Genomic DNA, 18,103 nt, shown 5'->3' with positions numbered 1-18,103 from the left:
TGTATAATGTGTCCACAAACGATCGCGCAAATTCGAGTTGTGCGCGCGCGCGAAACCACGTTGCACCAGAGTTCATATGAAGTACCGCGCCGCTAATGATTTTGCTTGGCTTGCGCGCGCTCTCATGTTGTGTAAAATTACAAAATGGCGACCGTCAAAGACAGCGATACGAATTTGTGGCTCCACAACAAACTCGGGGATAGTGAAGATTTATGGTCTGGAATAAGTAGTGTTAGTTCGCAACTTCAAGGAGACGTCCTTAAGAATGTCTTTGTTTGTTTCCAGAGTCTCCAACCGACGGTGAAGTTGAAAATGTTAATGTCTATCCTGCATATGCCTCGAAGAAATGTCGATGAGGTTAGATGGAATTGGATTGTTATTGTTATTGTTTAATTTTCTTTAATTAATGTTTAAAATAATGATATATAATGTTTTGTTGTTAAAAATGTTGTAGCCCCACCTGTGTGCCCAAGGCCAGGGAATGTGCAAGTAGTTCACTTTTGGCCACAGAATTTGGGCTATATTATTACAATTTTGTGCAGAGTGGCCATGGAAATCCATGTCATCATTGACATGGATTTCCATGGCCACTCTGCACTAAATTGTCAAGCCAGTGACTGTACAACAACCATGGAGGTAGAGACCCCACTAAGCTTAGACCCCACCACGCCGGTGTGGCGGCCTCAGTGCTCCGGCGGACTCAGAGCTCTGGGTGACGTCACCTGGGATTTTTGGCACGCAGTAATCACGGTCTCAGATATCTGGCGTGCCAAGCTAAATGTATCTGGGATGGCGTAGAGCATGCTGTCATTGTGGGTGTGAGTCTCCGGTGCTCTGCATGCATGCTGGTGCTGCGCTGCTGTACGATACCTCCTACTGTTTTTTTTTCGTACGAGTGCTTTTTCCAGGGGCAACCCAAAACCCTTTTCTGGCTTTCAGAAGAACCTTCTTTGTAATTTCTGCTCCTCAAACACTTTATTACGTGGTTACTTTTTTCACAATACTGTCGCATACACTCCACTCATTCACCACACAATATGGGCGCCGCTATAACAGCTACAAGAGTAGACTTGTGGACAAGTCGTTTATGGTCCCACGCGGTGAGATAGTCGAGTTGCAGCGAACTGCTGGTTGCACGACTACTGCGAGCTGCTTGGAGTCGGGCAGCGCAGTAGTTGCTCAACCAGCAGTTCGTGTGCGGAGAGCACCGCTGCAACTGGACTAACTCACCGCGTGCGACCATGGGCGCCGCCATAACAGCTACAAGAGTAGACTTGTGGACAAGTCGTTTATGGTCCCACGCGATGAGATAGTTGAGTTGCAGCGAACTGCTGGTTGCGCGACTACTACGAGCTGCCTGGAGTCGGGCAGCGCAGTAGTTGCTCAACCAGCAGTTTCGTGTGCGGTGAGCACCGCTGCAACTGGACTAACTCACCACGTGTGACCATAAACGACTTGTACGCCGGAGCTCTGAGACCACCACACCGGTGTTCCGTACGTCCCAACTTGATAATCGCTCCAACTATTATAAACTATAGTTTATTAACTAACACTCAAGTTGGGGCGGAACACCTGTATGCTACTTCTGAGTTCTTTCTGTCATAAAGTGTTAAACTGCCAATCTGAATTGATGCAACAAAAAACAGCAGCCCAATCAATAAATTCCAAGATCCTCATATTTTTTAAAAGATTGAATGAGATACATGTAGAGAAATCCTGACTAAAAAGGAGGAGAATTGCTAAGTACTGAAGAAATATTGTTTGGAGATTGATACAAATTTGTTTCAAAATAGTCTGAAGACCAGTTAAAAAATAAAAAATACTAGATTTGGGACAAGATGTAATTATTCTTATAAGTATAAGCATAAAGCCATTAACGATTAATGGGAGAGGTTGATAGTATAAAACATTGTGAGAAACAACTTCCTCTGAAGTGACGTAGTTTTCGAGAAAAAAAATAATTTTCCACGAATTTGATTTTGAGACCTTAAGTTTAGAATTTGAGGTCTCAAAATCAAGCATCTGAGAGCACACAACTTTGTGTGACAAGGGTGTTTTTTTTTTTCATTATTATCTCGCAACTTCGCTGACCGATTGAGCTCAAATTTTCACAGGTTTGTTATTTTATCCATGTTACGATACAGCAAGTAAGAAGATTGGTCTTTGACAATTACCAATAGTGTCCAGTGTCTTTAAGGTGTGAAATGGACATTGAAATAACCTTAGGTAACTCTCTTTGCAGTTCCAAGTAGAGCTAAATGCTATCATCCACCTTGCACGTAATGACTCTGACCAATGGGTGTCTATTGTTGGTGATATTCTTCATACGTATCCCAGCACTGGGAGCCTGAATCTTGAGATCGAGGAAGACCACCAGTTTGTAGCTGAAGTTTTATATGATTTACGCAAACATTGTAAGTACTGTACATTTAGTCACCATTACATTTCTAAATCTGCCCCCTCCCCAACAAAAAAATAAATAAATGGGATATTTTTTCTCTGATATTGATGTTGATAGAGTTTGTTAATTTTGTTTTTCTAAGAAACAAGTTCACATTACTTCTTTGTAATGTTGTTTATTGGAATCTCCCTTCCAAATGAATGTTTTATTAGGTGTAAAATGTAATGCATATTGTTTGTTATTATTCATTCCTTGAAAACAAATAAAGTTGGAGTGGCGAGGCCATTTCAAACAGTCTAATTCCTTACAACATCAGACAATCACTTACATGTACAATCTGACATTACAGTGCAGCCTTTCAAGATGTCACTCCAATGTTGTCTGTTTACAAGAGCATACTGTGCGGCGCCATGAACAGTGACTGTTGGAATATGTGATAAATGTGATAAATGTTACGATTGATTTGCTCTTAGGCCCTTTTTACAAACCCTCTAAAGCAGAAAGATGAAGGACAACTTAGCCTTTGTGGAGTCGGACTGTATTATATTTATAGTGCAGTTGAAATTTGGACACTGTAGAGATTTATAATATTTGCATGACATACCTTTATGGGGTCCAGTGCACTGGACTATTGGCCATGACTCACCATTTGTATTTTGCATTAGGACAAAATGTTGTAAGCATTGAAGTTATTGCTGCCACAGAATCTGTCAATACTTTTTCTTTTGTTTTCCTGCAGTGAGTAAGACTGATTCAAACAGTTTGTTGCCGCTAGAATGCCAGTACCTGAACAAGAACGCTCTGAACCAGCTAGTAGGGATGCAGGCACCTCCTGTCAAACACTTTGCTCTCAAGAGGAAGCCCAAATCAGCTGCCCTAAGGGCTGAGCTACTACAAAAATGTTAGTCACCGGAAAGTTATAAATGTTTTCAGGATAAATGTTTCACATTCCATTTACACAAATTACCAAACTGTAAACTAACCTGTAGAAAACATCAACATTTTGTTACATAAAGATGCATAAATAGACTTTTTTGTTAGGTAAATTTGTATTGAATGATGTTGATCATTCTGTAAACCAATCCTGCACAATCCTCAAATTGCAGAAACCATTCCTGCACAATCTGCGATTGTGTAAACTATTCCTGCAAGTATTGTTTGAAGCTTTGCATGGTGTGGAGAAATAAGAAGGAACTATAAATAAATAGTAAATTTGTCTTGTGGTTACAACCATGTGTAAAACCATTTCCCATGGTTGTACCCGTAAGTTTACTATTTATTTATAGTTTCTTCTTATTCCTAAAAGATTGACTTACCATTTCTGCATGAACAAAACCATGAATCCTAAACTAAAATCACACTTTGTGCTTTATTGCTTGGTAGCTTCTACTGGGAATGAAAGTATCAGATATGCGCCTGGGTTTATTTGTTATCCTGCTCTCCGATTGGCAATCTTGCCTTTTACCGCCTGCAGTTTGTTTCAACAACCAATGGACCCTTCCCATGAAATATGCTAATTACATTTACGCATGCGTACAGACCCTGTTGGTTGGCAAACGCCATAGAGTTGTGCACTAAGCAGACGCACAATCGCGTCTGCGTCACGCACCCATAAGCCGTTTACAAAACAGGGCGATGTTCCCTCATTTTGCCAACCAAAACGTTAGTGCACACGCGCTATGTGCAATTTACATATTTCATGGGAAGGGTCTATTGAGTCTTGAACAATGGTTTCGTTCATAGTCGGGTTGCCTTCCCGACACAGAGAGATACATGCAGCACTTACAAAATAGCTTACTTGTGGGTACCAGCCGCTGCACTCATTTTATACCAAAGATCGATCATTGATTAAAGACACTGGACACTATTGGTAATTGTCAAAGACCAGTTATCTCAACATATATGCATAAAAAATCACACCTGTGAAAATTTGAGCTTAATTGGTCATTGAAGTTGCGAGAAAATAATGAAAGAAAAAACCCTGAAGTTGTGTGCTTTCAGATGCCTGACGTCTCAAAATCAAATTCATGGAAAATTACTTCTTTCTTGAAAACTATGTAACTCACAATGGTTTATACTATCAACAGCTCCCATTGCTCGTTACCAAGTAAGGTTTTATGCTAATAATTATTTTGAGTAATTACCAATAGTGTCCACTGCCTTATATACTAGCGTGTGATTTTAAGTGCAATTGAAGAAGTAGTTTTTGTTCAGCCTAAGTAGTTTTAAAGATTTATTTTCGGGTGTTGATTAATGGGTGGATTTGGTATTTGAGAATTTGAAAACACTTGTAGAGATTCCTGTGTTAAAATGTGATCACACACCCGGAACATTCCATTGTTCAAACATAAAGAATACAGAGTGGTGACAGTTTACATTTGAACACTAGGGCGTGCTGTTGAACATCCATACATCCTGTGCTTAGTCTGTTGTGTGTGGTGGATGCTGTACTTTGAATCAATCCCATATGAGATGCAATATGATGTGCATGCTAGACTAGGACATCAAGGCTCCAATACATATTTTAATTTCATCAAATAGTAGTTTTTTCAAACTTTGACAGATTCTTTGGCATGTTTGGTGTAGATTTATTCACCATACCATGCCTGACCTGGGTTAGAATGGCCCAAGTTATTAAACATTGGAAACAAATACTAACAGCGTACAAATCAAATTGATGGCATCACATGATTTTGAAATGCTTACATGTACGCTATCACTTCAAATGTCACTGACAGTTTGTTTTCTTTTAACCACTTGAATTAATTGATTTGTTTATCTTTGTTTTGTTTAAAGCTGCTGAGGCAGCCCAGCAGACCAAGAAGCAGGTAGGAGCCTCCACTGTCCCCACCAAGAACAGGACCAGAAAAATGGACGACTGTAAGTGCATCATATTCAAATTAGTTTGCAAGCAAAATATGGCCTGCTAACTTCACTGCTACAAAGTGCTTAGCCAAATTGTATGACCATGTCAACATACTATTTAGATAAATTGCTGCTAATTTCACCGGTAAACTTTCTGCTTTGTTCAAAAGTTAGCAGTGGAAATGTCTGCTCCTAATGAAACTTGACAGGGAAGTTTTATTCTTTAGCACTGTCAAAAAATGATTTAGCACTGAACTTTGTTTGTGTACCCGGAAAGTGACCTCAGCTGTAAACACAATTTCAGCTTGATGTTAAGGCACTGTGTATTTTTCTACTGGATGAGTTGTCGAAACATCTTCCTTAGCCGCTGCAAAATTATTAATAAAGTTGACATCTTCTCTTTTCTAATTAGCTTCTAACTTCATCCCGTAGTTCAGAAAAAGAATAAAGACAAATGTCAAAAGAATGAAGACATGTTTATATGTAAGATTTATGTTCATAAACATCATACAAATGAAATGAACATGTTGCATGACCATGTTTATTGACTGGATATGACAACAAGCAAACAACCTCATTTCCATGTGCAACTCTTGCACTGCTGTATTGCCCCTTCTTTATATTATTGTTGATTGCAAGGCATGCTTTAAAACATGGCATCTAAAGGCCAAGTTATAGTCGCGCAACGGTCAGGCAATGGTCGGGCGATGGAATCTTGACGTGCGATCACAAAAAGAAACAGTTTTTAGCCTTCAGCAATGACTACAAACTGTGTTTTTTAGGATCACGCCTCAAGATATCCATGGCGCGACTGACTATAAACCGGCCTTAAGATCGTTGACCAATGGGGACCAACTTGCAGCATCCAATTGAGTTAACAATGTCACGTTTTTAGTGATTTGAGCAAATCAAAACACGCTTCTCATTTGAACTAAAACATTTGTTGAATTTTCAACAATCATTTTGTAAATATAAACAAATCCCTCAAGTCAGCATGTACTTTTCTGTCACAAACCTAATTATTTACTACCAAAAACTGTAATACTTGGTGTAAGTCTTTGGTGTAAGTCTCTTTTTAAGGGAAATCCACTGCTTATATTTGTATTGAAGATAACAGTGAAGTTCTCTACTCATGTTAATATACATGTACCCCATGCCTTAAACCTGTTTCTGTTTTTCTTTTACCTTAAAGACAATGGACACTATTGGTAATTGTCAAAGACCTGTCTTCTGACTTGGTGTATCTCAACACAAGCATAAAGTTACAAACCTGTGAAAATTTGAGCTCAAGCGGTCGTCAAAGTTGCAAGATAATAATGACACAAAAAGCACCCTTGTCACACCAAGTTGTATGCTTTCTAAGGCTTGATTTTGAGACCTCAAATTCTACATCTGTGGTCTGAAATTCGTGGAAAATTATTTCTTTCTTGCAAACTACATGTACGTTACTTCAGAGGGAGCTGTTTCTCACAATGCTGTACCAAGAAAGGTTTAATGCTAATAATTATTTTGAGTAATTACCAATAGTGTCCATTGCCATTTAGATGCCTAACAGCTTAATAAGATGCCTAACAACTAATAAACAAACATAAAATACAGGAAAGACATTTTTGAACAGAGCAGACTTGTTAATGTTATACTGATATTTATTAATGTTTGAAGCTGTACCATTGAAGGGAATTCCCAAGGCTACTCCAGGATTCCGAGCTGCACCTGCATTACCTCGCACTATTCCAATCAATCGTAGGATGGCCTTTAACAGAGAGGGAGGTACAAAGGTATGTATGACAGGTACAGCTAGTAAAGGCACAAGTCTTTAATTCTTTTCAAATAAGGGAATAAAAGGGTAGCGACCAGTTCTTAAACTGCCGTTTAAATTCGGCAGGGTCGTGGCCGCAAGGTTTTAAACGGCTGTTTAGGAACGAGTCACTACTACATTCATAATAGCCATTTTGGTTAAAAGGCGTAATAAAGTAGGAAACTCTGTAAAAACTTATCTGTTTTCCGACGACGATCTGTATGTGTGGCGCATTTTTATGAGACAGTTTTCGGATATGCATTTGTGCGCTCCATGCTTCCTCATATCCATGTGCTAAAATGGCGCGGAGAGATCGATCACCTCGGAAGGAGGATGTAAGCCAACCTGCACAAACGTACCCAAAATCAACCGGCTATAAACAGCTCCAGCTGGTCATTAACAACCGTTTAAACACACCCACGCGACGCGCTCTCCACCAATAGGAATAGCGAAACTGGGGTATTTATGAATTTTGATTTTAATGGATTCAGTAGAACACAGAATATGAGGAAGTTTGCAAAATGTTCATACGTAAATTATTTTACAAAGAACAATAATCATTGCTTGAAGGAGCTGCTTTAAATGATGTGTTTTTTAAATTGGTATTTGTTTGGTTGGTTTTGAATGTATTTTTTCCCTTTTTTCTCTGCAAAGTTACTTGACATCACTGACCAGCCTCTAGGTGGGAACAATAGAGAGGCCAAGAAACGGAAGAAGCAAGCAGGTAGGTAGCATTAAGTTCTCTAGTAGAGTGCCTTACATTGATAACAAACTGAAAACGGGCGACCAATTCAATAGAGAGGCCAAGAAACGGAAGAAGCAAGCAGGTAGGTAGCAATAAGTTCTCTAGTAGAGTGCCTTACATTGATAACAAACTGAAAAAGGGCGACCAATTCAATAGAGAGGCCAAGAAACGGAAGAAGCAAGCAGGTAGGTAGCAATAAGTTCTCTAGTAGAGTGCCTTACATTGATAACAAACTGAAAAAGGGCGACCAATTCAATAGAGAGGCCAAGAAACGGGTTTACAGCGGCGTCTTTTCGGAGCGAATAATGCGACTGCCTTGAGCAAGGCTAACTGAAAAAGGGCGACCAATTCAAATTTGTACTTGAAATGGTTTATTTATGCAGCTTTTGAGCTGAAGTGAACAAAACACGTAAGTATTGTTTATTGTAAGCTTTGCATGGTGTGGAGAAATAGGAAGAAACTATAAATTAGTAGTAAACTTGCGGATACAACCATGTGTAAATCTCTTTGGTGTTAGTGTTGGCTCTGAGAAGAGCTGGTCTCCAAACTCCAACACACAAAACAGATTCACACTTGGTTGTCCCCGCAAATTTATTGTTTATTCAAAGTTTCTTCCTTAACACTTTGTGTATATGCAAATGTTTGTGTAAATACCAACTGCCCATACAAATTTTGAGTTATTGATCAATGACTGAATTCAAGGCCTAGATTAAAATTTTATTCTAAACAAAGTATCAGTTGTAATTGGCTGTGTAAATCATTGTGCAAATGAGTGACTCTGGCATCAAAGGGATCAGACTGAACAACTGCAGGATGTCCCCTTATGTTTAAAGTAACAGAGGAAACAGTTCTCTTGTACAATTTGTCTATCTTGACATACATGTTTTAGGCCAATTTTGATTGATGCAATTGAAACAAACATTGGTTATTATCTGGTCTTCTAATATTTTATTGATGGTTTTCAAGACCACATTATTTCTCTGTAATTGTTATAACTTATTTTAAACAGTTAGCTTTCAGATTGAAACTAGGTGCATGTAATTTATGCAAATTTTGTTAATAATCCTGGAAAATCAAAAAGATTTTATTTTATAGTTTGTAAATAATTTGTGTTCGATATCAGAATTGGAAGCCCAGGAGCAAGCCAAGAAGGATAAGGAAGCAGCTCAAGCAGCTACACCTGACTATGCTGCAGCTTTCATGTCACCAGCATCGGTCAAACCAGCAACTACTACCAACCCTCTAGACAAACTAGACGAGCCCTCAGTACCTTCATATGCACCTGCAGCGACCACAAGCAAGCCAAACAAACCAACATCATCACTTCTTAAGGGCTTTGGTAGGTTAATATTGCTGTCTAATCATACATGGATCAGCTTCAAATTGTGGACTGGTCAACTGATGAGAGTACAAGATGCTTGATGACATCACTAAACACCACCATTACACACAATGTGGTGTCTCATCTGTTTCAATTGCCCCATCTGTTGCATCATCTGTTTCAATTGCCCCATCTATTGCGTCATCTGTTTCAATTGCCCCATCTGTTGCGTCATCTGTTTCAATTGCCCCATCTGTTGCGTCATCTGTTTCAATTGCCCCATCTGTTGCGTCATCTGTTTCAATTGCCCCATCTGTTGCGTCATCTGTTTCAATTGCCCCATCTGTTGCGTCATCTGTTTCAATTGCCCCATCTGTTGCGTCATCTGTTTCAATTGCCCCATCTGTTGCGTCATCTGTTTCAATTTCAGATATGTACGTTAGTGAATTTTTCGTAAAAGATCATTTTTACATACTACTCACAAGACATAGCATCCTCGGTCTTGTACATACTCTTAGATTTGAGGTACCCATACAGGTACCCATACGTACATGTACATGATGTAGTCATAGTAGCACAAACAATATTGGTCAAATTAGTATTCATTAATTTGTGAGTAGTTATACAGTACTTTGTTTAGTACCACCACAGTACTGGTGGCATTCAGGGCTGCCATTGTGCATCTCATTTAATTTTAATATCAATAGCTTTGGTTTGAAACAAACAATAATTGACTTGAGCAATACTTGAACCTGTGGCCTCTGGATTAATAGGCCATTTTATATTTGACAATACAGTTTTGCAAAGTTGTTTTTTAAACATGCTTTTTTGTTGAGGGTTTGTAGTATTTTACATTTTAAATTTGAACTGACAATTTGTTTGTTAAATCACTGTACAGACCAGCCAACTCCTTCCCTGTCCACCAAGACAGCACGAGATAATCTCCAGCATCAACTACAACAGTCATTGGAACAATCAGGATTTAATCTTCAAAATCCTAATCCTGTCCCTGGGCCAACAGCCACACCTACTCCACAAAACCCTACATCTCAACCTGCTCCCGCCACACCAACCTACCCCCAAACTGGAGCTATTGGAGTTCCATCTGGGACACCTCTTGGTACTGTAGGTGAAGCTCCTGGATTGGCCCCATCTACTGCATCAACAATGACTTCTGGCAGTGGTGCACAGAAAAAAGCACTATCACTAACGGTTAGTTCCACAGGCTTATTCTTCTGTATAACCAAATAATTCACCAGTATTGTAATTAGACCTATCCACAGGTAATTTTAGACCCAGAGTACCCATAGCGAAGACCGGAAGTACCATTGTAAGCAAAGTATGCCCAGGCAGGTTGTTCATAGATAGTTTGCACACTTGTGAAAAAAAGTATTGTGTAAATTTGATCTATGTTTTTTCCATGGAACAATGAACATTACAATTGATGTATTCAAAATCCAGTTTCTAAAAACACAACATAATGAGAAACTAAGATGACATTTAAAAAAAGTTATGAAACATTACCTAATTAAAAAATTATTTGTTTTTCACTATTTAAATCATGCACCACTGTCGTAATTCATTGAACCACTTCAAATATTGTTGTTCACTTTGACTGCCTGTATATGGTTATTCAATCTCTATGCTTGGAAGAAACTTCTTCAACAAGGAAAATAAAGGGTGGTTTAATATTACAGAAAAGTCCCCTGTCCGATCCCCCCGTCTTTGCATGCAAGTATCCCTTTTAAGTGGTACGGCAACCATATTGTAAGTCACAAAACTGTCCCTACTCCATAATTAAAGCTGTGTGTGCAAAGCATGCAACCATACCACACACAGCAACACAGAGTTGTTCTTGTACATGCACAATATATATAACCGTGTACGAAAACCTTGTGTGAGCCATTCACACTCACAGTAACGTCCGTCGATATATCGAAAGTACTCAAAAACTCGATATTTTTTTGACATCGAAATCGCCGATGTCACTTTTATAATCATATTGTAATATCGGATTTTCGATATATCGAAAAATTTCGATGTTTTGAAAATTTCGATGTTCCTAAATGATATCGAAAATACCAAAAGAGTGTCCGATTATTTAAAAGAAATCTGTGTTTGAGCATTAGAAAAGCCGTCGTCGTTATGTAGTTTCATCATTTCGAGTTGCTCTATTAAATAAAATACGTTTTACAACCAAGTATGTCTGCTTGTTCTTTGTGTTTTCGCCATCAGCCGCTGGCCCGTCGCAGAAGTTCACGACTCCGCGGCGAGCGCACGGTAAAACCTCAAAAGAAACCACCGCTGGTTTGCAAAAATACCCCGCAAAAACTTCCCCGAATCAACAAGACATAACAAAACAAGGAAGAAAACAATCTTACGTTATACAGTAAAATAATCTTTCTATCAATCCAAGGTATCGTAATGGCGTCATTTTGGTCAAATAAAGCCTACACGTTGTTGTTTTCGTAAACAAGCTAACACTTCCGAGGAACAACTATATGCTTTGCAGACTACGCTGTCGGCGGCTATTGCGTGCGTATGCATGTGTGGTTATTGCAATTCAGGGGGGAAACCCGTTTGCCCAAGCATGCACAGACACGTGCAGTCTTTTTTCAAGGCGGTATCGCGTGATGCACTGCGTTATTTCGACAATAGAGGGCTTTCTCGCATTCAATTTTCATGCCTATACTATAGAATGCTAAGTGCTGCGAGCCTTTATTGGAGACTATGTGACTGCATCATGCTGCTTGCGTTGTATATTGTGAGCGCGGAGTGGTAGGTCTGTGTTTTGTGGGACTTTCTTGTGATTTTTTTTTTATGATTATCTCAAACATTTTCAACCGTAAAGGTAGTGTAACATACCAGCGGACATTTATTATGTATCCAACAATATTGCCGTGAATTGTCGTTATTTTGAAGGGCATTAGACTCTCAAAAAGTTTAGTAACTAATTCATTTAGTGTTGACAAAGTTTGAAGCGCCGCGCTCCCCTAACACACTTCACTCCCGACAACAGCGGGCCTGTCGCACCAATTTTTTTTTCCACATCCTACTGAAGATCTCAACTCAAAGCCGCCCGCCCGCGCGCCCGTCGGACAACTTGATTGACACTTCTACGTCAATGCATAGGCAAGTGACACCTTAATGTCAGCGGGTCACGCAACTCACAAAGGCTCTGTGTCATTTTGAGACGGTCAATCATGGCCAATCACGAATCGAGAATTGTGGTGAGCGTTCACCAATTGGCCAAGCCAGCGGTAGCGGTGATCATACTTTGTTGTAAAACCAGAAAAAATCGGGGCGCGGGACTACGCAATTTGAGATTTTTCAACTACAAACATGAGTATACCAAGTGCTGTTTTTAGGCTTCATCTTGCGCGTGGGAAATACTCGATATATCGAGTATACTCGATATTGAATTTTCAATATATCGGTTATGGGAAAAAAACGATATCGACGGACGTTAACTCACAGTTCACTGGTTTTCCATATTTGAGGATCATTCAGGTAGAAATGTTTCATTTGCTTGAAGCCAACCAGGGCTGCCAACACACAAACCTTGGTGCAACGGGTAGTATTTAATTCAAATATTGAAAAAATGAAAGGACAGATATTTAGTCAATTCTTAATGGCAAAGTATAATCTGGATTTTTGGAAACGTCTGTTTGTTTGTTTAACCTTATTTGAATGTGTGTATAAAAGTTACAAATGAACATTTATATAAATTTTATGAATGAATGGAAAATTGGGGTAGGGGGTCGGGAAAGAAGTGGAGATTTTTGTTTCATTGTATCATTTTTGTTTCTTTTAGAGGGAGCAAATGGTTGCTGCCCAGGAGATGTTCCGTCAGTCAAACAAGGTTACTCGACCGGAGAAGGCACTTATCTTAGGCTTCATGGCTGGAGCCAGGGGTAGGTAGTACTTGAGATTTGTGTGGAACATTAGGTATTGCTTCTACCCAAGTCACCAGGTTCAAACCTTCTATCCTTTGTACCTGTGCACATCCTATACCAAAAGGGTCAACATGGTTGGGTGGGCTATTGAAGCAGGAGGAGGCATGTAAAGGAACTGTTGTTATTGCATCTACAGTCAAGATACATGTATTCAGTCAGTGGCATACAGACTGTAGGGTGTATGGTGTTCAAAGATGAGTAAACACCTGAAGCTACAGCTGTTTGTAGCCACTGTTGAATCAGTGCTACTTTATGGGTGCGAAGCATGGACATGAACATCTGTTCTAGATAAACAACTTGACGGTTGCTACACCAAAATGCTACGCCGGATGCTTGGTGTCGAGAGCGAAGAACATAAATCAAACACAGACCTCTATCTTGGGTTCCCCAAGCTTAGCGCCAAAATCTGCGCTAGAAGACTGAGGTTTGCAGGGCACTGCTATCGCCACCCTGAGCTTCAAGCCAGCAAGCGTGTGCTCTGGGAGTCCAAGCAAGGTCAAGCCCAAAGAGGTCGAGGCCATCATGTAGATCTGCTGAAAAAGGACACTGGATTTGTGACAGCTAGGGAAGTATCCACATGCATGGGGGACAGGAAGACCTGGAGAAACCTCAGCCGTAATATCATTGACCGAGGACACCACTCCAAATAGAAGAAGTAGAAGCCAAAACAAATCTCATGCTTTTCAATAAATTGTTTCTTTTATTTTGCAGACAATCCATGTCCGCAGCAGGGTGAAATTGTCACAATTCGTCTGAGTGAAAATCGAGAGATGGTTCCACAGGCTGAGGGGATTGGAGCAGATGATATGGTTGTGGACACATACTTTGAGATGAACTATTCCACAGGAAAATGGAAGCGGTACAAGAAGTACAAACCACTTTGAAGAACACAAAGGAAGGATGAAGTTATTTCAAAGCAAAGAGTAACGGAGAGAGACACTTGAGACAAGGAGGATGCCTTAGAGGATGTTCCGCTTAAACATTTCCAACATGCTGGGAACTTTGGGCACTCAGCTGAGAAATACACGTACTGTTGATCCTAAAAACAAACCATTCAAAAGCAATACATTTCACATTGAAGTAGTCAGGTGCAGTCTGCAGTTCTCTCTGTAAGAACCAGCAGAAGTATTGTGATTTATTGAGTTTGCTAACAGATGAGAGCATTGAGTAAGCAGAAATCATTTACCCCGTCGAAACACTTCTGTGCCTACCCACACTATTATTTTTCTGAACTTTTTGGAGCTTCATGAGTAATCGCTGTCCTTTGAAATTACAATTGCCGCAATGACTTGACAAAAGAAACTCAACAAACGTTCTCATAATTAGTTCTAGTTTTTGACATTGTCGTTTAAGGCACAGGACACTATTGGTAGTTACTGCAAATAATTGATACCTTAAAAAACTTACTTGATAAAGAGCAATACAGAGCTGTTGATAGTAAAAAACATTGTGAGAAACGGCTCCCTCTGAACTAACTTAGTTTTTTGAGATAGAAGTAATTTCTCACACAAATATTTGAATTGAATTTGAGACCTCAGCCGAGGTCTTGAACTCAAGGCATATGTAAGCACACAAGTTGTGCGACAAGGGTTTTTTACTTCCATTAATCTCTTATTCAACTTCGCCGACCAATTGAGTTCAAATTTTCACAGGCTTGTTAGTTTATGCATATGTTGAGATACACCAAGTGAAAAGACTTGTCTTTGACAATTACCAGAAGGTGTCAAGTCTTTAAGAAAATTGAGTAGGCACTCATCGTGATTCGAAGTACAAATCTTTTAGTGGTTATCTGATATCTGAGAACGCTTAAGACTTACCTCCCATTGAATATAATGACAAACAATGGTGGTTCCCTGTCCATTTTTTTATGACACATTTGTATAAACAACAGGACAAAGGTTTGAAAATTGAAGGTAGCATACCTCCCCCCCCCCCAGGGATTTTACAAGGCAAGATTTTTCTAAAACTTGTCACAGTACAGGTGAAACATTAAGCATATCACAATAGATGCCTGCCTGTGCATGTTACACAAGCGAAAAGCGGGTGGATGTCGGCCATTCTTGTCAGTAAAAAAATTAGGAATATCTGAAGTTGTTCTGGGGGTTAAAAAACATTTGCCATAAGTCTGTCCAAAACAGATTCACTAAGTGGTTTACACCTTCATTACTGCGTGTAATATTTGTCAGGTTCACTACAAACACCATCTGAATGATAAAATTAAATTTAATTCTTTGTTCATAAAAGGTGCCAACTATATTTTCCCTGTACGGCCAAGGTTTGATAACATTGCTTTTTTAACTGCAGAAAAACAGCTTGGTTGATTGTAAATGTATGTCATGCTAAAGATGCATACACACTATCACCTAGCTGTCTTTATTACTAGAAGTCTATAACGTATCTGAAGTACATTATCTGCTTTATGTCAGTGGTTGCCTTTGCAATGTTTCTTTCAACCAATGGTGGGATGTCAATGACACAAACATAACTATATATAAAAACAATCCAAAAACTCCATAACTCAAAACAACATGACGCCCAATTGTTTAGTTGAAAAATCAGCTTGGAGTTTTACACTTGTGGAGTCTTAGTTTAAGACATTCTGACATTGTTTTCAGTAAAACCATGTACACTCAACACTTTATGCACTTTGGGGCAATTTCTCCGATAGAGGGCGTTCTCTGGAAGGCACGAACCCATCAGTTTGGTAGGCACTGGGTGAATGATGGTAGGAGTCAGGTTTTTGTAACAGTGCCTGCTATTGTCTGATGTTTTTTGTGTAAATTTTGATACTGTGCAGATATGGAGTATTGCGATAGTTGAGTGATATTAAACATAAATGCCTTGCATCAAGACTAGCACTTGTGTTCAAAGCTGGCAGGATAATGTTTGTACGAACCCCCACCCCACCTTTTTCAAGGACTTTTGTAGAATATCTGCCATGGCCAGCAAATAAAATGCTATTGCATGGAGTAACTAGTAATAAGCACACTTGACGTACAGTTGATTCTCAGGCATTACTCAAGACTGTACATGTAATGTACATCATTGCACAGTCGTATTGCTTTCTTTATATAACACCCAAGCAGATCCTTGTCATTTGATTGGAGGATTGTCCGTCACGTGATAGCAAATAAAAGTACCATTGTACGCTGAGTCACTCACCGTGGTTTTTCGTTCCATCCAAAATGTACCAATGAACGCTGTCAGCGTGCAATGGTACTTTTCGGATGGAACTAAAAGGCTGAGTAAAAAAACCATCACTGCGTGCGCGTGTCTTTGGTAACGCAGCAGTGTTACTGCAAGGCATATTATGTAAAATTACTAGCATTCGGCTTCTACAATTAAAAATTGTAGGCCTACGCTTTGTTTTGAAAGTTGTATCTTTCAATTAAAATGACAAAGATCTACTTGGATGTTATATAAAACAAATAATTAATGTTTTTCAATCGTGCAATGGTGCGAATATGTTCATTCGTTGAAAGCTGGAATGTTCCATTCAACTCGGCTCCGCCTCGTTGAATAGAACGTTCCATCTTTCAACTCATGAACATATTCGCACCATTGCACTCATAAACATTCATTATGTGTATACTAATTCACTCTATAACAAAAGAAACCCATTTTTCCAGTTTTCTAAAAGAAAAAGTAACTGCAGTCTTGGTGTTGCGCACAGGAACAAATACAAAAACTTGTTTATTGATTAAGTTGCGTGTCATGCTGGTTATAGTTGCTCGTAGGGAAATAGTTTGGTTGAGATAAAAAATATCTGAGCAGTTTCCTTTAAGGCACTGGACACTACTGGTAATAACTCTTACTGGATTACTCAAAATAATTCTTAGCATAGAGTAACTTGGTAACAAGCAATGGAGAGCTGTTGATAGTGTAAAACATTGTGAGAAAAATCTCCCTTTGAAGTAACATAGTTTCTGAGAAAGAAGTAATTTTGATTTTGAGACCACAGAGTTGGATTTGGTTGAGGTCCCGAAATCAAGCATGGAAAGCACAAAACTTTGTGTAACACAGGTCTTTGCAAATGTTCACAGGTTTGTTATTTTGTGCATATGCTGGGATGCACCAAGTGAGAAGTCTCACTGGTCTTTGAAAATTATGAAAAAGTGTCGAAAAAGACTTAGCTCCCATTGAATATAATGACAAACAGTGGTGGTTCCCTGTCCATTCTTTTATGCCACATTTGTGTGACTAACAGGGCAAAGGTTTGAAATTGAAGGTTACATACCCCAGCCCTCCCCCCTCCCCCAGGGATTTTACAAGGCAAAAAGCTGTGAAACATTAAGCATCACAGTGATGCCATTCTGCACAACTCTGTCGCGCTCGCCAATGGTTGCGATATGCGTTGTCATTGGTCAATACGTAAGTGGGCAGAACTTACTGGATCGGTGTATTTGGACTATATTGTCAGTCCCATCATGCCCATTGGACAAACTTTTGAGGTGTATGATTATGTTCTTGAAAAAAAAAACACCCAAAGCAAACCAAAAAAAAAAAAAAGTGGGATAACTCTTGACTTGTTGCACTCAAGTTTGAATTAAAATTGCATTTAGTTTTAACTGAGCGTGTGAATATTTATATTGTATTTTGTGTAGTTTTATCGTGGAACATTAAAGAAAAACACTTTAAACAACTTCAATTCTGTTTGTAAATTTGTTTATTTCACTCTATTTTATTGATATCAAAGAAAAGATGAAAAAAAAATACGTTTGTCAGTATCAAAGTATAAAAAAGTGAACCTTCAAAAGTACCTTGCACTGTGAGCTGCTGATTTATGGTGTGAAGAAACCAATACAATCAGTGTGTAGACTATATTCATTTGTGAATATCATGCTCTACTATTTTCAGGACACACATGTGCAGGCCTATTTTAAATATTATTACCCTTTTAGGACAATTGCCTAAACGGCAGCTATGGCTATTGATTATGCAACTGAGGCGAAACAATATCATTTTGTTTGCAAGTTAAAAGCAAGTAAAGGCCACACAACAACATTTTTTAATCCGA

General features: G+C 39.1%; 1 protein-coding gene across 1 annotated transcript; it reads left to right on the top strand.

Moving 5' to 3' along the window:
- The first annotated feature begins 22 nt into the window (after window positions 1-22).
- On the top strand, window positions 23-17,698 carry LOC139940394 (negative elongation factor A-like). Its single transcript, XM_071936620.1, has 10 exons — window positions 23-357; window positions 2,243-2,414; window positions 3,141-3,302; window positions 5,198-5,281; window positions 6,929-7,044; window positions 7,719-7,788; window positions 8,933-9,148; window positions 10,029-10,342; window positions 12,945-13,044; window positions 13,798-17,698. Exons 1-10 carry the CDS (start codon window positions 145-147, stop codon window positions 13,968-13,970), a joined length of 1,620 nt encoding a protein of 539 aa, XP_071792721.1. The 5' UTR covers window positions 23-144; the 3' UTR covers window positions 13,971-17,698.
- The last annotated feature ends 405 nt before the right edge of the window (window positions 17,699-18,103 follow it).

The sequence above is a fragment of the Asterias amurensis genome, chromosome 8 (genome assembly GCF_032118995.1).
Source record: "Asterias amurensis chromosome 8, ASM3211899v1".
Lineage (NCBI taxonomy): Eukaryota > Metazoa > Echinodermata > Asteroidea > Forcipulatida > Asteriidae > Asterias > Asterias amurensis.
This window is presented reverse-complemented; position numbering and strand designations above follow the sequence as displayed.

Excerpts from the sequence above, each read along its gene's own strand:
- LOC139940394 (XM_071936620.1), top strand. The coding sequence starts at position 145 with ATGGCGACCGTCAAAGACAGCGATACGAATTTGTGGCTCCACAACAAA. Across the intron at positions 358-2,242 it reads CTCGAAGAAATGTCGATGAG|TTCCAAGTAGAGCTAAATGC; the intron begins GTTAGATGGAAT and ends CTCTCTTTGCAG. Across the intron at positions 7,789-8,932 it reads GAAACGGAAGAAGCAAGCAG|AATTGGAAGCCCAGGAGCAA; the intron begins GTAGGTAGCATT and ends GTTCGATATCAG.